This window comes from Phyllostomus hastatus, unplaced genomic scaffold, assembly GCF_019186645.2.
Source record: "Phyllostomus hastatus isolate PE091 unplaced genomic scaffold, TTU_PhHast_1.1 phas_contig_151, whole genome shotgun sequence".
NCBI lineage: Eukaryota > Metazoa > Chordata > Mammalia > Chiroptera > Phyllostomidae > Phyllostomus > Phyllostomus hastatus.
The window spans coordinates 500,351-522,131 of NW_025333616.1; the positions used below are offsets into that span (position 1 = coordinate 500,351).

General features: G+C 49.5%; 1 protein-coding gene across 1 annotated transcript; it reads left to right on the plus strand.

The window, feature by feature from the left end:
- The first annotated feature begins 7,066 nt into the window (after positions 1-7,066).
- On the plus strand, positions 7,067-19,969 carry RDH13 (retinol dehydrogenase 13). Its single transcript, XM_045830318.1, has 7 exons — positions 7,067-7,255; positions 9,334-9,452; positions 11,471-11,626; positions 14,200-14,304; positions 15,288-15,500; positions 16,462-16,563; positions 18,038-19,969. The coding sequence occupies exons 1-7, from the start codon at positions 7,191-7,193 to the stop codon at positions 18,244-18,246; spliced, it is 969 nt and encodes a 322-aa protein (XP_045686274.1). The 5' UTR covers positions 7,067-7,190; the 3' UTR covers positions 18,247-19,969.
- Positions 19,970-21,781: the final 1,812 nt, after the last annotated feature.

Below are 21,781 nucleotides of genomic sequence, written 5' to 3' on the forward strand. Positions count from 1 at the left end.
GGGTCACAGGCTGGTGCCCAATCCATGGAGCCACACCAGCCAGTGCCACTGGTTGCTTCTTGTGTGTGCCCCGCCCTGGGGTCAAACTGGAAATCTTGAGGTATCAGGACGATGCTCTAACCAACTGAGCTACCCCGCCAGAGTCTGTAGGGTTTGCTGATGAGTTCTGAGGATGAGGGAGGAGGTCAAATTCCCAGGAAATGGGGTGGGGGGGGTTGGCAGTTCGGCTTGGAGGGGTGTCAGCAGAATGGAAGTGGGTGTCAGGGAGTTAGTTCCGTTTACTCAGCTGTTGCTAATTTTTTCATTCAAGAAATGGTTCCTGAGACCTGACTTGTGAGGAGGCCTTTATCCCAGCTCTGTTGCTGGGGTGTGTGAGGCAGTCAAGGAGGCCTTCCCTGCTTAAGCAGTAACTGGACAGGGTTCTGAAGGATGAGTAGGAGTTCGCCAAGGACGGTGGGACAAAGAAGGATATTCTAAGCATGAACAGTGGCATGCAGGAAGTCCTGAAATCGGGCAGCGGCACATTCTTAAGCACCTACTGTGTGCCAAGCACATTCTAAGTGGGAAGCAGAGGAAACCCCTCCCCTTGTGTCTTCCCAGTGGGTGTGGGAAGAGTCGGCAGGTAAACAGGCAGGAAACACACACGTGAAAAAGACTTCCAGCTATGGAGGAAATGAAACAGAGATAAGAGATGCACTGACCGAGGGACAGGCAGGTCTGGTCACCTCAAGTGGGGAGGTCAGGGGTGGCCTCTCTGAGGAGGTGGCATTGAGCTTTGACCTGAATTTCGAGAATGAGAGGGTTTCGGGGGCGAGGGACTGACTCCCTCAGGTTCGCTGGGCCGGGAAGGTCTGTGGGAGGCGGGGCTCGCTGGAGGGGCGAGGCGGCACTCAGAGCTCGGACAGCCGTGGTGACGTGGGTGACGGGTGGTGACGCCAGCAAATGAGAAGGTGGACAAAGTCCAACTCCAGTGGATTTGCCCGAAACCTCAGTTTCAAAAGCTCCCAGTCTGGCTGCTGGGGCTGGGCGGGGGGGGGGCGGGGTTGTGCTGCCTTAAATGTGACATGGTGGGGGCGGCTCAGGCAGCGTGGAGCTCAGAGGAGGTCCTCGTCAGGCAAAGAGGATGAGGGCAGGTTTTTCCTCGGAGTGCCCCGAATCCTCCAGATGCGGAGACCCGCGGGGAGTGGCGCCGGGGGGCGGGGCCGAGAACCGGCCTGGCGGGAGGCGGAGGGTGGAGGGCGAGGCCGGGGGCCGAGCTGTTTGCTCTCTGGGAGGGAACGGAGGAGGGAAGGTCTCTGCGAACCGCAGGGGCCTGGCCCCGAGGCTGGGGGGACTGGGCCCACGGAGCGGTGACCCATTTTATTCTCATTTCTTCTTTTCTAAAAAGAGAGGCAGGTGTGAAGGTGAGGTGTGAGAGGGCCGTAAGGGCCCATATGGTGCCAACTTGGCACCATAAGGTGCTTAGTTGGTGGATGAACAATGAATAGACAGACAGAGGAAGGAACCTCTGACTGGATGACCCAGGGGACAAGGTAGTTCTGCAGACACAGCTCAGAGTTTCGGTGTCCGCTGACACCTCAGGCGAGGGGTAGCCTCAGTTTCCCTAGCTCTGAGTTCCCGAGGACCATGCAGTGATTCGAGACATTTACTCAGCCATTCAACCGACATTGTGGGAGCATGGACGCTGCACCAGGCACTGTTCTGGGAGGTGGGGGCGGGGTGGGGTGAGGCGTGAGCGATGGGACAGGAGGGCGACTCTGGACTCCCGGGGTCTCCATGCGGACCAGAGGGGGCTGAGGGCGCTGTAGAAGTGTTTTGATCAAAGATTTTGAAAAACTGGCATGAATTTACCCATCTCAAAGCGAACAACTCAGTAGCATCTAGGACGTCCACGATGTAGCGCACCCAGCACCTTCACCTAGTTCCAAAACACCCTCTCATCACACGGAACAAAGCCCCCTACCCATTAGCAGTGGCTCCCTGGGCCTCCCTGCCCCCGGTCCCTGACACCACCCTTTGCTTTCTGCCTCTATGGATTTGCCTATTCTGGACATTCCACACCAATGGAATTGTGTGCTAGGGGACGCCGGAGCATTTTCGAGGTTCCTACATGTTGCATTGATCAAGTTTGAATTCATTTCGGACTTTAGAAACGTTGCGAAAGAATGCAAAGAAAAATTCCCATGTACTAAAGCCAGAGATTAGCCTGAGGTTAGCAGCGAGCATAACGACTTTTGCTTTATCCTTCTCTCTGTCTCTGTCTCTCCCTCACACACTCCTTTTCTCTCAACTGTTTGAGTCATTGCAGATTTGCTATCCCTTGACCTCTAAAAGCTTTATATATTTTCTAAAAACAACAGATTTTCAGAGAGGGAGGGAGGGGGAGAGAGAGAGAGAGACAGACAGACAGACAGACAATTGGGTGCCTTAAGCCTCCAGATGGAGAAAGCAGAGGGCATTGTGGGAGAATCCTCTCAGCACCTGGGACAGCACCCGGCACTTAGGAATTAATGTTTTATTTAAAAAAGACTTTATTTATTTATTTTAGAGAGAGGGGAGGGGAGGGAGAGAGGGAGAGACTCATCCATGTGTGAGAGATCCATTGCCTCTCACATGCCCCCAGTTGGGGACCTGGCCCAATTGGGGCAACCCAGGCACATGCATGCCCTGACCAGGAATTGAACCAGTGACCTTTGGGTTTGCAGGCTGGCACTCAATCCACTGAGCCACACCAGCCAGGGCAAGAATTTATTAAGCACATCTGCAATGATAAACATGCATAGCCTACCTGGAGTCCAAGGAGAGATTCTAAACATTTTGGGTGTGTCTGGGAATCAGGTGGGAGTTCCTTAGTGTGAATTGTTCTCCTTAAAATAACAGGAACAGCCAGCGCTGCTCTGGCCCTCACTGTGGGTTAGGTCTTTGTTGCATGTCAACCTTCCAAACTCGGTGACAGGGGCCAGCAGACCATGGCCCTCCCCTTGTTTTCGGGAGTAAAGTTTTATTGGAAGACAGTCGTGCTTGTTTGTTTGCTTATGGTCCGAGGATGCTCTCCTGCTTTCTGGCCCTTTGCACAGAACGTTTGCTGAGCCCTGCCCGAAAGGGAGGTGCTATTAGGAGAAAAATGGTCAGAGAGTGAATGCTGTATTCAAGATTGAGAGAGTCAGCATTTGAACCCTTCACCTGGGGTTTAAATTTTTACTTATTTTTAAAAAGACTTTATGTATTTATTTTTAGAAAGTGGAAGGGAGGGAGAAAGAGAGAAAGAGAAACATCAATGTGTGGCTGGCTCTTGCATACCCCCGACTGGGGGCTTAGCCCACAACCCAGGCATGTGCCCTGACTGGGAATTGAACTAGTTATCCTTAGGTTTGCAGTCTGGTGCTCAGTCCACTGAGCCACACCAGCCAGGGCAGGGTTTTTTATTTTTAAAAATCGTCCTTGTTTTTAGCCCTGGCTGGTGGGTGCCCATGTTTTTAGCCCTGGCAGACACTCCACAGATAATATTACAGTGTCCCTTCTTTTACTCTAAAAATATGCACGTTCCCTGGCTGGGTATCTCAGTTGGTTAGAGTGTCATCCTGATACACCAAGGTTGCAAGTTCCACCCTCAATCAGGGCACATCCAAGAATCAACCAATGAATGCATCAATCATAATAAGTGAACAAATCGATCTCTTTCTCTCTTCCCCTAAAATCAACCAATAAAAAATTATAAGAAAATATAAAAATATGCATGTTACTATATAAACTTCAAAAACAGAGTCAGCCTTCTCCCCTTGCCCCCAGCTGTATTGGCGCTTAAGGAAGGAACTTATGAATATTCTTAAACATTTGAGCCTGATAAAGTTGTAGACAGAGTCCTTACTGAAACACGTACACAGACACATGAACTTTTACCATCTGCATCAGGGGATCTGTGAGGAGGACAAGGACCCTGTGTGTCTCTAGGCCGAATTCCCAGTGCCGAGTTCAATGCCTGGGACACAGCAGGTGCTCATTAAACATCTGTCATAGAAGGAGCATTGGGGTGGGAATAGGAGAGAGTAGGACCACTCTCCTACTGACAGACAATGAAGTGGATTGCATCTGCGTCTAGTATGTCTCTATGACAGAGAGACAGGGCTCTGAGGAACATTTTCTTATCTGTTTCTTTCCCAATGACCCATTAGTTGCATAAGTTCTTCCAAGGGGAAGGCTGGGTCAAAGATATACACAGATAGTGTTGCCTTGTGTTGGAATGGCCTTTTAGGAAGGCTGTGCTAGTTGACACTCCCATTGACAGGGACGAGTACCTGTTTTTCCACATCCTTGTTCACACTCAGTATTATTATTGTTTCGATCTGCCAATCTGATAGGTGAAAAATATGTTGTTACTATCTTAACAAACGTATCTTTGATTGCCAGTAAGTTGAAGGAGTTTCATTATGTTTGCTAATTTTCTTTGCAAATTGCCCATCATACCCTTTGCCTGTGCTCCCCTCTCCCTGTTGGGGGTGAACTTTTTTTATTATTGATTCATGAAAACTCTTTACATATTAAGGAGATCAACTCTTTGTCATTTTGGTGGGTAAGAGGAGCCAGAAGTTGAGAGAAGGGAAGTCACTCATCAACATACACATCTGAGGAGAGGTGGATCAGTAATTGGAAACAAGATCTGTTTAGCCATGTCTGGGGTTTTAATTTTTTAAAAAATTTATTGATTTTAGAGAGAGCTGAAAGGAGAGAGAGAAACATTAGTTTGTTTTTCCACTCATTTATGCATTCATTGGTTGATTCTCATAGGTGCCCTCACTGGGGATCAAACCTACAACCTTGGCATATGGGGATAACACTCTAACCAACTGAACTACCTGGTCAGGGGCCATGTCTGGAGTTCCTTAGCATAACCTCCATGGCACCTTGTCCTTTCCTTGGTCTTGCCCCTCCATGGCCCAGGATCCCTGAGTTCCCACAGCCCCAGATAGGGGAGAGGCCTCTTGCCAGACCCAGCCACCCTCCTACATCCACAGCAGCAAAACTGTTCTTTGGTTTGTTGTGTAGATTAAATGCTTGACACATACTAGGTAGTTAATACATAGGATCTGGTATTCTTGCTTTAAAAATTTTTTTTTTCTCTTCAGTCACATGTCTTGCCAGTTGCCTCCCTGTCTGAGCCATCCTTCTACCATCTCAAACACTGGTCACTCCCAAAGCAAATTCCTCATGACTCCTAGCTTTTGCATATGCTATTCCACCTCTCTACTTGGCCCATTTGAGGAACTCCTACTCATACTTCAAAACCCTATTCAGGTTCTCCTTTCTCTGGGAAGTCTCCCCTTATTCCTAGGCTGAGTTTCTGATTATAGATCCTGGATCCAAGGCTGTTGTGTTCCCTTTGGGCTTTCCAGGGCACTCAGAAATAAGACAAACTTCTCCAAGAAAAAAAAATCTTTAGCTCAAAGCTATAAAAGTTCTAGAACCAAAGTGAACACATTTCACCCCATAGCTGGGAAACAAAACACTGCATCAACTTTATTGTCCAAGCCAATATTCAAAAACCTCTTGGGATGGTTAAAAACAACTTATCAGTTAGATATTTCTCACTTCAAAGAATTCTCAAGTATGCCTGTTGGTGGCTGACTAACACCATCAATCATAAATTAAACAAAGTATTGTGGCCAAATAATTTCCAAAACAAAATTATAAAAATCTCTAGAGTGTTGTTTTTCTTTTTAGTCAGCTTTATCACAGTACAATTTACATGCAATAACATTCACTATTTTTTATTTTATTTTATTTTTAAAAAGATTTTGCTCACTATTTAAAAAAAGGTTTTATTTTTAGAGAGAGGGAAGGGAGGGAGAAAGAGAGGGAGAGAAACATCAGTGAGTGGTTGCCTCTTGCATGCCCCCTACTGGGGACCTGGCCTGCAACCCAGGCATGTGCCCTGACTGGGAATCAAACCAGTGACCTTTTGGTTTGCAGGCCAGTGCTCAATCTACTGAGCCACACCAGTGAGAGTAACATTCACTATTTTTAAGTGAATGCTCTGATGAGATTTGATAAATGTATGTAGTCAGGCATATAACCACCAGCAGGATGAAGACAGAGACTATTTTCAAAACCCACAAAAGTTCCCTTTCCAGAAATCACTTCCCCCATTTCTTCTGCCCCAACCACTAATGTTCATTCTTTCATATAGTATTGTCTTTAATGCAGTGTCATATAATTGGAATCATACAGCACTGGTCCTTACTGTTTGCCTACATGGTCCCTTCGATCCCTGAGTCAAAACATCCAGCTCTCCTCCCTCAGACCCAGGCGTCCAGCCCCCAGTCCCTTCCCCCTCAGACCCAGGAGTCCAGCCCCCAGCCCCTCCTCCCTCATACCCGGGGGTCCAGGCACCCAGCCCCTCCTCCCTCAGATGCAGGGGTCCAGACCCTCGGCTCCTCCTCTCCCAGACCCAGGAGTGCCGAACCGTAGGCTAGTAGGTCTGGTTTCTGAGCATCGGAATTCTAAAATTCATTCATAAAGTCTATGAGGAAGGCAGTATTTAAATAATTATTATTTCTTTTTAGAGAGCAGGGAAGGGAGGGGGAGAGGGAGAAAAACATCGATGTGAGAAACATTGATCTGTTGCCTCTCACACTCGCCCCGATCGGGGCGAACAGGCAACCCAGGCAGCTGCCCTGACCGGGAATCAAACCCACCACCTTTCAGTCTACCAGAGGTCGCTCCAACCAACTAAGCCACACAGGGCAGGGCGTGTACACATTTTTGGACGAGGGAACAGGCTGATAGAGTTGAAAGACCCCTAGAGTAACAGTCCCGAAGCGGCCGCTGCAGGACTGGAATTCTGGTTTCAGTGCAGAACTGAGTTGCCGGGTGCAGCAGAACTAGTGTGACGTAATTCCAACAGCGCGTAGGCCCCGCCCCAACCCCGCCCCTAGATGTGGCCACGCCCCCAGACCAGTAAACTACCATTCCCAGAAGTAGTAGCGCTCAAGACCCATCCCCATAGGTCCGGTCCTGGAAGCTCCGCCCCGTTAGTGTACCGCCCCGCCCCTTTCAGGAAGCCACTGTTTAAACCGCGATTGCTCTTCCCCACGTGGATCTCAGGCCCCAGGTTCCTTGGAGCCACTAAGGCGGCTGATCTGCGGGCGGCTGATCGGCGGGCGGCCTCCCGCTGGGTCCCGCTCCGGCCCGTCATGAACCGCTACCTTGTGCCGGCGTCGCTGCTGGGCACCGCGGTGGGTGGCGCTGTGCTGCTCCGGTGAGTGTGCGCTGGACCCCGGTCGGCAGCCAAGGGAGGCAAGGCCGGGTGGAGACCACCAACCCTTCGCCCACCAGCTCACCCCAGAGAACGTGAGGACAAACCTGAGCCCCGCGATGGCAGGTCACCGCCAAGGTCACCCCGAGGAAGGGGCGGTTCCGGGCCCTTGTAAACATTTTGATCTAGTTGCTTCCGGCCTTTTAAGTGATGAATTAATTCATTCAGCAAATATTTAATGAGAAATTACCCCTATGTCCCCGGCTGGCCCGGGAGCAAGGAAAATATATGCCACCTAAGCTTTCTTATCCGAAATTACAGAAACAAATAGAATTGTCCAACTCGGCAAATGTAAAGCTCATGTTGCATGGGTTGTATACATAGTTTTTATCTTTCCTAGGTGAATTCACTTAAAAAAAACAGCTAGCAAATGTTCTATAGCAGCGCTGTTCGGTAGAGATTTCTGTGTTAATGGAAGTGTTTTTGTCCGTGCTGTGCATAGTGTCACATGTGGCTACTGAGCACCAAGAGCGTGCTTATGTTATGCTTCCAGTTAACAATATGCAAAGTGTTCTTACAACAATTAACAAAAAAAAGGATTAGTCATATGTAATTTTATTCGTTATACAAGAAAAGAGACTGACTGGGAGTTCGACCAGAAAGTAATTGGAATTGAATTATTATTATTTTTAAAGAGCATGGAGGATAGACTGTAAGTCTGTTTGAATAATTACCTTTGGGTTCATTTATCTGCTCTATGATGAGGCTTCATTTTGGACTTGTTCCTTCTGATCTGATACTGTCTTTTTCACCTAGTTAACTGGTACCTTGTTCTTTATATTTATTCATTCATTAAACTACTGCTCTGAAATATGAACTAGCTTTTTTGTGGAAAGCTCTAGAAAATGGAATAAATAATATAAAATAATTATAATAAAATTCATTGGTCACTGTTTTTATTTTTATTCATACTGTTGACTTTCAATTCCAAAAAAGCTAAACAATATAATAAAAATGAAAAAAAAAAACCCCAACAACAACAGTGCCTGGTAGAGGGGAATATGGCTATTTATTTATTTATTAATTTTTTTATTCCTTTTTTTTTTTCCCCGAGAGAGATAAAGGGGAGAGAGAGGGAGGGAGAGAGAGAGAGAAACACTGATTTGTCGTTCCATTTATTGATGCATTCATTGGTTGATTCTTGCATCTGCCCTGACTGGGGAGTGAACCTGAAACCTTGACTTTTTGGGAGGATGCTCCAACCAACTGAGTTACCTGGCCAAGGGCCTTGCGATTTATTTTTAATTAATTTAAGTTAAACAGCCTCAGGTAGCTGGTGGCTACGAGGTTGGACAGTGCTCTTCTCGTGTGTGCAGGTGGCATTGTGTATTTGGCTAGTCCCCTATGGGCGACATTTGGTGGTGTCCAGTTTTTGGCTTCTGGTTATTATGGATCTCGTAGCATCTTCACAGCCCCCAAGGTCGTGGACATCCTAACGCTCAGAATCAGACGACATTGAGTTAGGGACCTTGAGATGGGAGATGACTTTGGGTTATCCTTGTGACTTACACCACAGGGGTCCTTATGAGAGGGAGGCAGGAGGGTCAGAGTCAGAATCTTGAAGAGGAGGAAGGGACTGTGAGCCAAGGAATGGGGGAAGGGTACTAAAACTGGAAAAGGGGAGGGAACCGATTCTGCCCAAGAGCCCCGAGAAAGAACGCAGCCTGATACCTCTGTTTTAGCTCCGTGAGACCCATTTGGGGAGCCTGACCAGCAGAACTGGAGAGGACTACACTTGCCTGGTTTTAACCATTTGTTACAGCAGCCACAGGAAGCGAATACAGTCTGTCTTCATAAAATACCTCTTGTCACAGCCTGGAGGCTTCCGCACACCAGGCTGCACCCCACCCTCCACCTGCCACGTGACATCGGCTTCATGGAATTCATGCCACATCGTTTCTTTCTTTCAGCTGGGGGAACGCAAGCTCGGAGGGGTCATTTGCCCAGGATCGAAGCAGCGGGGGCCACCTGTGGCGAGTGGACAGACAGATGGAACTGACCATGATTTTTCTCGCCTTCAGGGACTATGTCGCCGGCGGGACCTGTCCGAGCAAGGCCACCATTCAGGGGAAGACGGTCATCGTGACGGGCGCCAACACCGGCATCGGGAAGCAGACCGCTTTGGAGCTGGCGCGGAGAGGTAAGGACCTCGGTGGCAGAAGCGTGGGGGGCGGAGGGGGGAAGAGGGGAAGGGTCTGAGTAGTGCAAATGGGCAGTTACAGCACAGTCACGGGGATGGAAAGCCCAGCAGAGGGAGTCTGGTCAATAATAGTGTAATAACAAGGTATGGCGTCAGGCGGGCACTAGACTTCCCGGGGATCACTTCGTAAGGTGCTGAAATGTCTAACCGCTATGCTGTACACCTGAGACTAATGTAATATTGGGTGTCTGCTGCCTTTGGAAAAAAGAAAAACAGGTGAAGCCCTGTGTTCTCTGCTCGAGGCTCAGGGGGCGAGGCTGGCAGCCGAGGGGTCTTTTCGAGGGAGGCCAGGTCGTTTGATTCTTTGCGTTCCGAGCGGCAGGAACCCAGCTCACGCCCGCCTCAGCCCTGGGAGAGGGTGGGGTGTTCAGGCTCTCAGCGGGGGTGGAGGTTTTGGGTTTTCCCTGTGTTGGCCTCACTCTCTCCTACTGCAGGCGGGCTCAGTCCTAGCGGCTGGCTCGGGCCTGGGTCAGAGGTCAGGGTCAAGCCCTGGCTTCAGGCTCTTCCAGGTGCCCTTGGATTTGGGATGCTTCGATGTTTTTCTCAAGGTCCAAATGGGGTTTTGGAGGAATTCTATGGGTCCTGTTCGTTGCTTGAGGATCACTTTTGAAGTTAGAATGAATGGGGCCTCCCACGGGGTCAGATGTGAGAAAGGGCGGAGTCAGGGATTTCCGTTTCAGCAGTTGGAAGGTCTGGGCTGGTCCTCCAGGGAAGGCCGCGGCAGGTGAGAGGCCCAGGGGACAGCGGAAGCTTTCTCTGGGTTTGTTGAGTGTTGGCGGCCAGGGGAACGGGTCCTTAACGGGTCAGGCCTTGATGTGCGTCAGGAAGCTGTGCATCCACCCCTGCGGTCAGTGTGAGGGAGCACTGTGATGGACAGCCCCCGGCCACGTGAGGTTCCCCTAATGGAGGACACGTGCTCCTCCCAGGAGCAGGTGAGAAGGGAAATTGGCAGACACACCCACAGCCGTCCTGGGGACCCTGCTGTCACTAGGAGGATACACAGATTGGGTGGTGGGCAATGAGTCTGTTTTGAGCCACCTGAAGGGACAGGGGGATGCATAGGGGGCAGCTGAGTCCCCTGTGGGCGGGATAAGCCACACAGATCTGCATGGTCCTCAATCCCTGTTTCCTGTTCTCACTTGTCTAGTTAAAAAACAACAACAACAAAAAACTGCCCTGACTGGTGTGGCTCAGTGGACTGAGTGCTGGCCTTCAAACCAAAGGGTTGCCAGTTCGATTCCCAGGCTAGGGCACATGCCTGGGTTGCGGACCAGGTCCCCAGTAGGGGGCGCATGAGAGGCAACCACACATTGATGTTTCTCTCCCTTTCTGCCTCTCTTCCCCTCTCTCTAAAAACAAATAAATAAACTCTAAAAAAATAATAAAAAACCCAACCACCTATTTTTACAGATGTATTGAGATTTCATTTACATACCAGGCATTTCACCTGTTCAAAGTATATACTTCAAGGATTTTTAGCATATTCAGAGCCGTGTAACTGTTGCTACGTTCAGTTGGAACATTTTTATCACCCCTAATGTACCTTTGCTTCCCTTACTCTCCCCTGTACTCCCCATCCTTCCATAGAAAACCATGAATCTTCCTTCCATAGATTTGCCTGTTCTGGACATTTCATAGAAATGGAATGATACGGAATGTGTCCCCTGCTGTATGGCTTCTTTCCCTCAGCATCATGTTCCATGTTGCAGCAGGAGGCAGGGCTTCCTTCCTTTTTCATGACTGAATAATATTCCACAGCATGGACATGCCATGTTTTATCTGTTCATCCATTGATGGACACTTGAGTTGTTTCCACTCCTAGGTTGTTGTAAATAGTGCTGCTGTGAACATGTGTGTCTGCATTTTTGTGTGGGCTTATGTTTTCATTTGTATGGGGTATATACATACTTAGGAGTGGGTCTTTAAAAAAAATTTTTTTTTCTATCCTGGGCTTCCAGGAGGCAACATCATCCTGGCCTGTCGAGACATGGAGAAGTGTGAGGCAGCGGCAAAGGACATCCGAGGGGAGACCCTGAATCACCGAGTCAATGCACGCCACCTGGACCTGGCCTCCCTGAAGTCCATTCGAGAGTTTGCTGCGAAAATCATCGAAGGTAGGAGGAGGGAGGGTGCTGGCTGTGTGGGGTGAGGTCTCAGGTGGCCAGGCTCTGAGGAGTCTGGAATTAAGCCAGGCCTGGTTCAGCCCTGGCTGGTGTGGCTCAGTGGATTGAGCACGGGACTTCGAACCAAAGGGTCGCCAGTTTGATTCCCAGTCGGGGCACATGCCTGGGTTGCAGGCCAAGTCTCCAGTAGGAGGCGCATGAGAGGCAACCACACATTGATGTTTCTTTCCCTTTCTCCCTCCCTTCCCTTCTCTAAAAAAACCAAACCCTTCAGACAAAAGGAGCAGAGACAGTGATTCATCCTCCAGTGATTCATCCTCCATTGTCTCCTGAGGCTTTCTGTCTCTGGTGACACCAGGGACACACAGATGCGTCAGATTCAGGCTGCACCTCCTGGGAGCACCTGGGCATGGCTGTGACAATCCCTCCACCACTGGGGGACCCACGGGCACAGTGCCGAGTCCCCGGACCTCCCGCTTTCTTTGCTAGGTGTTTCTTTTTGCAGATCCAAGGATCGGGCTTGAGTTTTTCTGCACTTGTCACCTTGATTGGTGACTCACTCATTTTGCTTCCCACCTGGTATTCTCAGAACTGTTCATGTATTAATTTTTTTGAATAGGAATAATGTTGACTGTATTAAATGTTCAGAAAGTACAAAAGAGGAGGCGACCAAGTGTCTCCCTGCCACGCTTGCCCCTAGCTCCCAGCCACCTTCCTCACGTGCTCAATGCCTGTGTGTCTGGCATTTTATGCCTTTATTACGCAGGCAGGAGTATTGCTGCCCCTTGGTCTTTGGGGGCAGACTGAGCCTCTTGTACACTTGGTGCTGCCCCAGCTCTTTCTCCCTGATCCTCTCACAGGCTTATAGGCAGAGCTTTCTTGTTCTTGTGGCTACATTATATTTCTTTATTCTTTGCTTGTGGCTACATTGTGTTCCATTGCGTGGCTCTGACAGGTTGGCCGTTTGGCTTCCAGCCTTTCTGGGGCTGCCGTGAACATCTGTTCTCCTGTATGTGTTTTTCATCCCATGCGACGGTGTCTGCAGATCTTGGAGATGGTCCCTTCCTCTTTACCCAGCTCCATGTTAAATGAAAGCAGGAAAGTAGGCTGGGAGAGCCAGGAGCTGTTGCTCAGAAGAAGTGAACAAATAAACATGTGTGGACTTTTTTTTAAATTCCTAATGCAAAGAAATACACGTTCCTTATGGAAATCAAATCCTGAACAGTAAAGAACTAAACACCATCGATTCCATGCCAACCCCAAGGAAGTCACTTTTAACCTCCCCTGTCCCCTGCCCCATATTGTGAGGCTTCCATTGTGAAAACATAGCTACTGTTCTTTGTTTTAACAACACAAATTAATAACACTCAGGAAGGATGGCAGAGGGGGAAACTGAGTCACAGAGGCACTGTGTGACTTGGCTGAGATCTGCCCAGGGTGGAGGCAGGGATTTGAACCCCCATCTCATGGGCTCCCGAGCCTGTGTTCCTGGCAGCTGCATTACACCTGCTTCCCCCCAAATAGGGAACAAGATAGAGACTGTTTATTAGGTGCTAGGGGACCAACCAGTTATTTTTGTGGATCCTAAAAACCGCTTTGGGAATGTAATGGATTTGCTCATGTTTCATCCCCAAAAAGATGGGTCGGATGTGACCTCAGAGATGGGGTCTTTACCGAGGTCATCAAGTGAAAATGAGGTCGTTAGGGCAGGTCCTGATCCAGTCTGACTGGTGTCCTTAGGAGATCAGGACACAGACACACAGAGGGACGGCCATGTGAGGACACAGGAGCGACACAGCTGTCTACCCGCCAAGCGTAGAGGCAGGGAACAGATTCTGCCTCAGGGTCTCAGAGCACACCAGCCCCTGGCACCTTGGTCTTGGACTTCCAGCCTCCAGAACTGGGGAGGGGGGGCGGTAGATTTCTGTTGTTCAAGCCGCCCAGCATGTGGCCAGGAGTCCGAGATCAGGGGTCAGCAGGGCTGTGTGAGTTGAATCCTCCCTTGTCTCCCCAGCTCCTGGTGGTGGCCGTCCATCCTGATGTTCCTCAGCTTGTTGCTGTGTCTCTTCCCTCTCCTTGCATCATCACACCACAGCCTCCCTGTGCACATGTATCTGTGCCCAAACTTCCCTTTCTTTAAAAAAAAAGATTTTGTTTATTTATTTTTTAGAGAGAGGGGAAGGGAGGGAGAAAGAGAGAGAGAGAAACACCGATGTGCAATCAATTGGTTGCCTCTTGTGCGCCCCCTACTGAGGACCTAACCTGCAACCCAGGCATGTGCCCTGACTGGGAATCGAACCGGCGACCATTCTGTTCACAGGTTGGTGCTCAGTCTACTGAGCCACACCAGCCAGGGCCACACTTCCCTTTCTTATGAAGACACCAGTCACGTTGCATGAAGGCCCACCCTGCGGCCTCACCTTTACTTGATTACTTCTGCAAAGACTCAGTTTCCAAAGAAAGGTCACATCCACAGGTTTTGAGTGGATGCGAATGTTTGGGGACATTGTTCAGCCCAGCGCAGGCCTGGAGCTGACACATTTGCCCTGACCCTTGTCTTCCAGAGGAGGAGAGGGTGCATGTGCTGGTCAACAATGCAGCCGTTATGCGGTGCCCACACTGGACCACCCAGGATGGCTTCGAGATGCAGCTTGGCGTGAACTACCTGGGTGAGGCTGTGGGCTGTGTGTTCTCGGTGTCCACCTGGGGCATCAGCGGGGTCCCCCTAGTGGGTCAGATACAGGCTGTGGGAGGGGGTGCCCTCTTCCACTCTCCAGATTGGCTGGGTGGCCACTGGTGGGGTCACCCGGCAGCTCAGGGAGGTGCCTGTTCCTTGCTGGACATTCAGGAAGTCTTTGGGACCCTCTATGTATCTCTTGACCTTTTATCCCTTTGCCCATCTTTCAGTCTGTCTGCCCTTCAGTCACTCTGTTAGTCCATTTATTGTTACTCTGATGTACCTGGAGTTCTGTTAGTATGGGCCAGGGGATGATGGGGCACACTGAATTAGGGCTCACCCTAATGAGCTTACTTTAACTTATCTTTGTAAGACCCTATCTCTAAATAAGGCCACATTCTGAGGTTCTGGAGGGTTGGACTTCAAAATATTTTTGTGGGTTGGGGGGAGTGGGAAGACAGAACTCAACCCTTAACACACATTACTATCATTCACGATCTATTGGCTGGGACTCAGTTACATGACCGAGCTGGTTGCAAAGGAGTCTTGGAAAAGTAGTCTTTTATTGGGCCCTCTTGGGTATAAGGCAAAAATTCTATTACTTTATAACAAGTGGGGAAAGGATTTTGGGAGGTAAAAGGCAATCTCTTCTCTAGCCGACCTCATAGGGCTTGACATTTGGGACTGGATAATTAATTCCTTGTTGTAGGGACTGTCCTGTGTGTTGTAGGATGTTGAGCAGCATCCCTGGCCTCCACCCACTAGATGGCAGTAGTGTCCCTACTCTCTGCAGTGGAGATGACCAAAATTGTCTCCAGATATTGCCAGTTGTTCCCTGGGGGCGGGGGAGTGGGGGAGCATATTGCTTATGGTTGAGAACCACTAGTTATGGGGATGGTGAGCTACAGTAATGTTCTCAGCACACCCCCAGGTCAGAGTTTGAGGACAGTTATTTTCTCGTCATCTTTCGTCCAGGTCACTTTCTTCTGACAAACTTACTGCTGGACAAGCTGAAGGCCTCAGCCCCTTCGCGGGTCATCAACCTCTCATCCTTGGCCCACATTGCCGGGCACATAGACTTTGATGACCTGAACTGGGAGAAGAGGAAGTATGACACGAAAGCGGCCTACTGCCAGAGCAAGCTGGCCCTCGTCCTCTTCACCAAGGAGCTGAGCCGGCGGCTGCAAGGTGTGTGTGTCATCTTTTTCCTTTGGCTCTGAGGCTGGAACAGTTCTGCTGTTACCCTGGGCTAATGGGAGTCAAGCATGGGCTCTAGGACAGAGTAGCCAATGCATGACACACTACCAGGCTCCCCTCTGGTGCCTGAAGCAGGCATCAGTAATTGATCACACACAACCAGGCCTCTCTGGTGCCTGAGGCAGGCATCACTAATCAATCACACACTACTAGGCTCCTCTGGTGCCTGAAGCAGACATCATAATTAACATACATTGCTAGGCTTGGTGCCAGTGCCCGAAGCAGGCATCACTAATCAATCACACACAACCAGCCTCCTTTGGTACCTGAAGCAGGCATCACTAATCAATCACATTTTCCTTGTCCATCCAGGACTGGCATCTAAGCCTTTGGTGTTCCAGGCTAGTGGAAATTGGGCAATATCTGGAGACAGTTTTGGCTGTCACTTTGGGGGTGGGTGTTGCTACTTGTAGCTGCTGGACAGAAGCTGGTGATATGGCTTGGCATCGCCAGTGAATGGGTTAAAGAATGATTCATTCTCAGTGTCCATAGTGCTGATGTAGAAAAGTCTGCCCTTTGCTCTTGCTTCTCATGGAGGGTGTGTGGGCCAGCAGTGTTAGCTCACCTGGGAGCTTGTCAGACCCACCCTGGCCCTCTGCTTCAGACCCTCTGGGGGTGGGGCCCAGTGGTCTGGGTTTCCCAAGCACTCCATGTGATTTCAACACACACTCAGGTTCCGAGGCTCTGCTCAGGGCAGCCATGTGACAGAGCTGCCTCGCAAGATCAAACCACCTGCTGTGGAGGTTTCAGAGCAAGAGGGTGATGTGGGTTCAAAAGCAGAAAACAGGGGAGCTCCAGAATTCAGGGTGGACAGCATCAGGCTTCCTGGTAAGGAGTAAATCTGGTGTCTGTCTCGCCAGCCCCTTGCCCCATCCTTCCCTTCTCTCCCCAGGCACGGGTGTGACCGTGAACGCTCTGCACCCTGGTGTGGCCAGGACAGAACTGGGCAGACACACGGGCATGCATAAATCTGCCTTCTCCAGCTTCACTCTTGGTAAGTGTCCTCCTGGCCTAGGGCCCCTTGCTGAACCCCTGCCCTCCCTGCTTGGGGCTCGGAAACCTCCTAATGGGATATACATATAGGTATTTAGATAGATGTATTAGGAGAGATTGGCTCACAATTTATGAATTCCCACAGTCTGATCTCAGCATGTTGGAGGCCCAGGAAAGCTGATGGGTGATGTAGTCACACTCTGTGTCTGCAGGCCGGGAGCACCCATGTCTGACCACAGAAGCAGATGGACGTCACAGCTCAAGCAAAGAGCAAATTTACCCTTTCTCACCTTTTTCACCTAGTCTGGCCCCCAACTGATTTCATGCTGCCCACATGGGCTTCCTTGACTCAGTCTATCGATTCAAATGCTCACCTCTCTGGTCACAGCCTCACAGATACAACCAGAAATGAGGCTTTGCCAGCTCTCTGGTTGTTAGCCCAGTCCAGTTGACATAAACTTAACATCACCCTCAGAGACTGCTCCCTCCTCTGTCTCATTTATGCTACCAAGAACAGGTCATTTTTGTATGTCTATTCCTGCCAGCCTCAGCATAGCCCCAGGAAACAGGCCAGAGCCTGTTTGACTGATGAGGAAGCCATATCTCAGAAGGGGGGACCCATGGAGCCAATTCCTGGAGTCCTCTGTGTTCAGGGTCACCTCAGCTTCACCCCAGAACCAGCTGGGCCACCCCGGGGGAGTGACTTCACCTCTCTGAGCCTCAGTGTCCTCATGCTAAGGGAGAACCAGAATAGTACCTGCGTCACTGTTACTGGGAACATTAGATGTGACCTCCTGTAAAAGGTCCAGCACAGTGCTTAGGCTTAGCTCAGATTTTTTTTTTTGAGAGAGAGATGGGGGAGGGGAAGGGGAGGAGAGAGAGAGAGAGAGAGAGAGAGAGAGAGAGAGAAAGAAACAATGATTTGTTCCACTTATTTATGCATTCATTGGTTGATTCTTGTATGTGCCCTGACCAGGGATCAAACCCATATCTGAACCTTGGCATATCTGAACAATGCTCTAACCAACTGAGCCACCCTGCCAGGGCTTTTAGAACTTTATAAACAGCATTTGTAATCTTGGAAAATATTCACTGAGTGGGTGCTAGGTGTCAAGGATCTTGAGCTGAGGCTGGCACTGGAAACGTTTAATAAATAAAAGTTATTTTAAAGCAAGATGAGGTATGGTGGGTATGCGGGGCTGATGGAAAGGAGGGAGAGGTTTCATTTGCCCAGGAAAAGCCAGGGAGGCTTCCTGGGGGAGGTGGCTTTGGGACTGGTCCCTGTATCTGGAGGGATAGGCTAGGGAAGGGAGTTTCTGGTGGGGGGAACCACAGGAGGAAAAGTCTGGAGGTGGGCTCTGTGGGACTCCAGGCCAACTTCTAGCCTCCGTGGGCTCTGTGTGCTGGGGTGGAGGGGGCTTTTTGCATCCTCCTCCCTGAATGTGTGGTCTGAACTCTCTGTGGGCTGATTGCAGGGCCTATCTTCTGGTTGCTGGTCAAGAGCCCCGAGCTGGCGGCCCAGCCCAGCACCTACCTGGCTGTGGCGGAGGAACTGGAGGGCGTTTCTGGAAAGTACTTCGATGGACTCAAAGAGAAGGCTCCGGCCCCTGAGGCTGAGGATGAGGAGGTAGCCCGGTGGCTTTGGGCTGAAAGTGCCCGCCTTGTGGGCTTGGAGATGTCCTAGGAATTCTCTGTGTGGGGACAGCTCCTCCCAAATCATCTGGGAGCGGGCATGGTGGACTCAGGATGGAGTTGCAAGACCAACACTGACTGCCATGTCCACGTCAGCCTCTAGGTGGCGGTATTGACACTGAGCTTCAAGGTTGAGAAACCTGGCTGCTATGCCCTCTAGGTGGCAGCATTGGCCAAGCCCAAAGATTAAGGAACTTGGCTGCCATGCCAGAAACAACCACTAGGTGGCAGCATTGACCAAGAAATGCTGACTGCCATGCTCACATCACCCTCTAGGTGGCAGCATTGACCTTTTTTCTGGCCACTGGATTGGCCTACAGGTGGGGTACCTGACCCAGGGGCTGGCTGGGGCGAGGTATCTGGCTGTCACAGGTGAGCCGGGTTATCAGATGCCGGCTTTGAGAATCTAAACTGGGAACTACTGAGGGAGGAGCCAGCTCTCTCTGATGTGGGCCACAGTTGAGGATAAATTGTTGGGCAGACACAGCCAAGTTCATGGTCCCCTGTGGGACTTTGTACACCTCCAGACCCCTTTCTGAGCCTCTGTTTCTCTGATTGTAAAATGTGCAGAATCTCTTGACTACCTCATAGGATGGTGTGCTGAGCATTTCTTGCCAGGGAAAGTTTACTGAGGGTCTTAGGGTGCCTGACTCTGGCCAGGTGTGGGGGTTGGGGGATAGTTATTCAGAGAACAGGCCCATACCACCGGGTCCTGTATCCTGAAGCCATGCCCCGGACAAGTGAACAACGCACCAGCTTCTGCTGCTGAGTACCCAAGATGCCTGGGGTCATGACCTTCTCTAGCCCTGTGAACTCTCAAATTTGTTCTTTAAGGATAATAAAAAAATCTAGCGGAGTCATAGGTTTTATTTTCTTCCTCTGTGCACGTGGGGAAGTGCCAATGAGCTGAACAAAAACAAGTCATGTATTTTTTCCTTTTGTGTAGCAGAGACAGCAGTTTAAACACTACCAAGCCAGTAACCTAATCAGATGTTTACACGTTTAGAAATGTGGCCCTGACCAAGTAGCTCAGTTGATTAGAGCATTGGCCCCATATGCCAAGGTTGCTGGTTCCATCCTTGGTCAGGGCACATACAAGAATCAATCAATGAATGCATCAATAAGTGGAACAACAAGTCAATGTTTCTTTCTCTCTTCCTTTCTTTCTCCAAGAAAAAAAAAAAGAAATGAAAGGGTCCCCTCCCACCTCGGGACAGTTGTTGAAGTCTGGGTGTCTTCTCTATCAGAAATAGGGCTGCCACTCTGCTCGGGCTCAGAATAAAGGGGCAGAAGTACCCAAAGCTCAGTAGTGAGGATAAATGTTTGGACATTAAAAAATTTAAATTTTGAGGGACTCATGGAGGCCAGGGGAGCTGCTTCACATCCTGCAATACACTGAACAGCACAGAATGTCCCACACCTGGTGCTGGCAGTGTGGGGGAGGGGAGTGGTGGGGGCGGAATCAGACAATCTAACGCTTTATAAGGGCAGTCAGTTTTCTTACTTTCACCACATTGCATCAGAGTAGCTGAGGATATGTTGGATGATGTGACTGTGGCAGGCAGTGCCTGACACCACCCTCAATGGTCCCCATCTCCCCATGTTCCAGAAAATCCACGATCACTTCCCTCCTTTAGAGTCTGCTGATCAGTAACTTTATTTATATATTTATTTTATTTTTTTTAAACTGAGTTTATTGGGGTGACATTGGTTAATAAAATTATATAGATTTCAGGTGTACAATTTTACAGTACATCATCCATATATTGTATTGCGTGTTTACCACCCCAAGTCAAGTCTTCCATTTATTCCCCTCTTTACCCTCTTTTACCTCCCCCACCCCCTTCTCTTGGTCATAATCATACTGTTGTCTGTGTCTATGAGTTTTTTTTTCCTTAATCCCTTCCCCCTTTTCACCCAGCCCCCACCCTACTCCCCTCTGACAGCTGTCAGTCTGTTCTCCGTGAGTCTATTTCTATTTGTTCACTAGATTCCACATATAAGTGAGATTATATGGTAATTTGTCTTTCTCTGTCTGGCTCATTTCACTTAGTACAATACTTTCCAGGTCCATCCATACTGTTGTGAAAGGTAAGACTTCCTCCTTTTTTTTATGGATGAGTAGTATTCCATTGTGTGAATACACCACAGCTTTTTTATCCACTCATCTACTGATGGGCATGTGGGCTGCTTCCAGAGCTCGACTATTGTAAATAGTTGATTAGAAATATTAATTTCATTAATTCTGTGTGCCACCTCCACCCTCCTTTTCCATGGGAAGTGACAGGTTCCAGGGATCAGGATGTGGATGTCTCCGGGGGGCGACTGTTCTGCCTGCCACTGTCCCTTTCAAAACCTGCTTTCTTAGCTTTTCTCACAACTGAAAACCTGACTTACACAGTTGCCACCAATTCCTTTCTGCTTCAACGAAGCAGAATCAGCTTCACCGGTGTTGCAAGCAAATCAACTAAAATATGTTACCATGAACTGCCCGCTACCTGCTTTTAGAAAAATCAAGGGGTGTCTTAGCAAGAAGAGGACGGGAATTCAACGTGATTCTGGAATTTCTTTCTTTCTTTTTCTTTCTTTCTTTCTTTCTTTCTTTCTTTCTTTCTTTCTTTCTTTCTTTCTTTCTTTCTTTCTTTCTTTCTCTCTCTCTCTCTCTCTCTCTCTCTCTCTCTCTCTCTCTCTCTTTCTTGGGGGAGGTGGTGGTTGTGGGTTTAGATGAAAGGGGAAGTCCTTCCTGTTACATAACCACATGCACTGCGGTTTGGCTTGGGGCCAATTCTAACCACAAACCCTCGGGGCTGACATCCGCTTCCCTTCCAACCTGAGAAACCCCAAAACCACAGATGTGGACTCCCACAAACTGATGTCACCCCTCTGTATATCCTCAAAGGCTTTGAGGTGGCTCACAAGCCCAGCTATCACCTTCACCAATGAAGGGTGATAAAAACCCATCTAAAACACCCTCCAAAACCACAGGCACCCAGATGGCAGATTGTGATGAAGTCACAAACAGACCAAAGACTTGAACGAGGTCGGGCAATGCTTGGGGTGGGGGGGGTGGCAGATGCTTCATGTAAAGGGACACCAGTGGGGGTACAGGGGGCTCTTTGGAGGTCTGGAAATTGTGCCAGATGCTGTGGGCTGCTGGTGATGGGCTGTACCTGATGGGTATCAGCTGGACTTCTGTTTACGCCCATCACAAGGGAGAAGGGAGATCCAAGGGTTCTGGAACACACTTTGGGTTCGGTGACATTGTCATGATTCCATCTGCCTGTTGACCCATCACTAGGTCCAACTTCACCTCAAGGCTGGACATCTGTGGTGGGTTGATGGTGGTCCCCCCAAAGTTAGGTCCATGTCCTGGTATCAGTGAATGGGACCTCGTTTGGAAAAAAAGGTTCTTTGTAACAAAGTTAAGGGTCGAGATGAGTTCTTCCTACATGAGTTGGTTGGGCCCTAACTCCAACTACAAGTGTCCTTACAAGAGATAGGAGGGGAGACATGTGGGGACAGGGGAC

Bases quoted from the DNA above. Each gene is read 5' to 3' on its own strand.
- RDH13 (XM_045830318.1), top strand. From the start codon at position 7,191: ATGAACCGCTACCTTGTGCCGGCGTCGCTGCTGGGCACCGCGGTGGGT. The intron at 7,256-9,333 runs GTGAGTGTGCGC...TCTCGCCTTCAG, and splicing joins GGTGGCGCTGTGCTGCTCCG to GGACTATGTCGCCGGCGGGA. The intron at 15,501-16,461 runs GTGTGTGTGTCA...TTCTCTCCCCAG, and splicing joins GCTGAGCCGGCGGCTGCAAG to GCACGGGTGTGACCGTGAAC.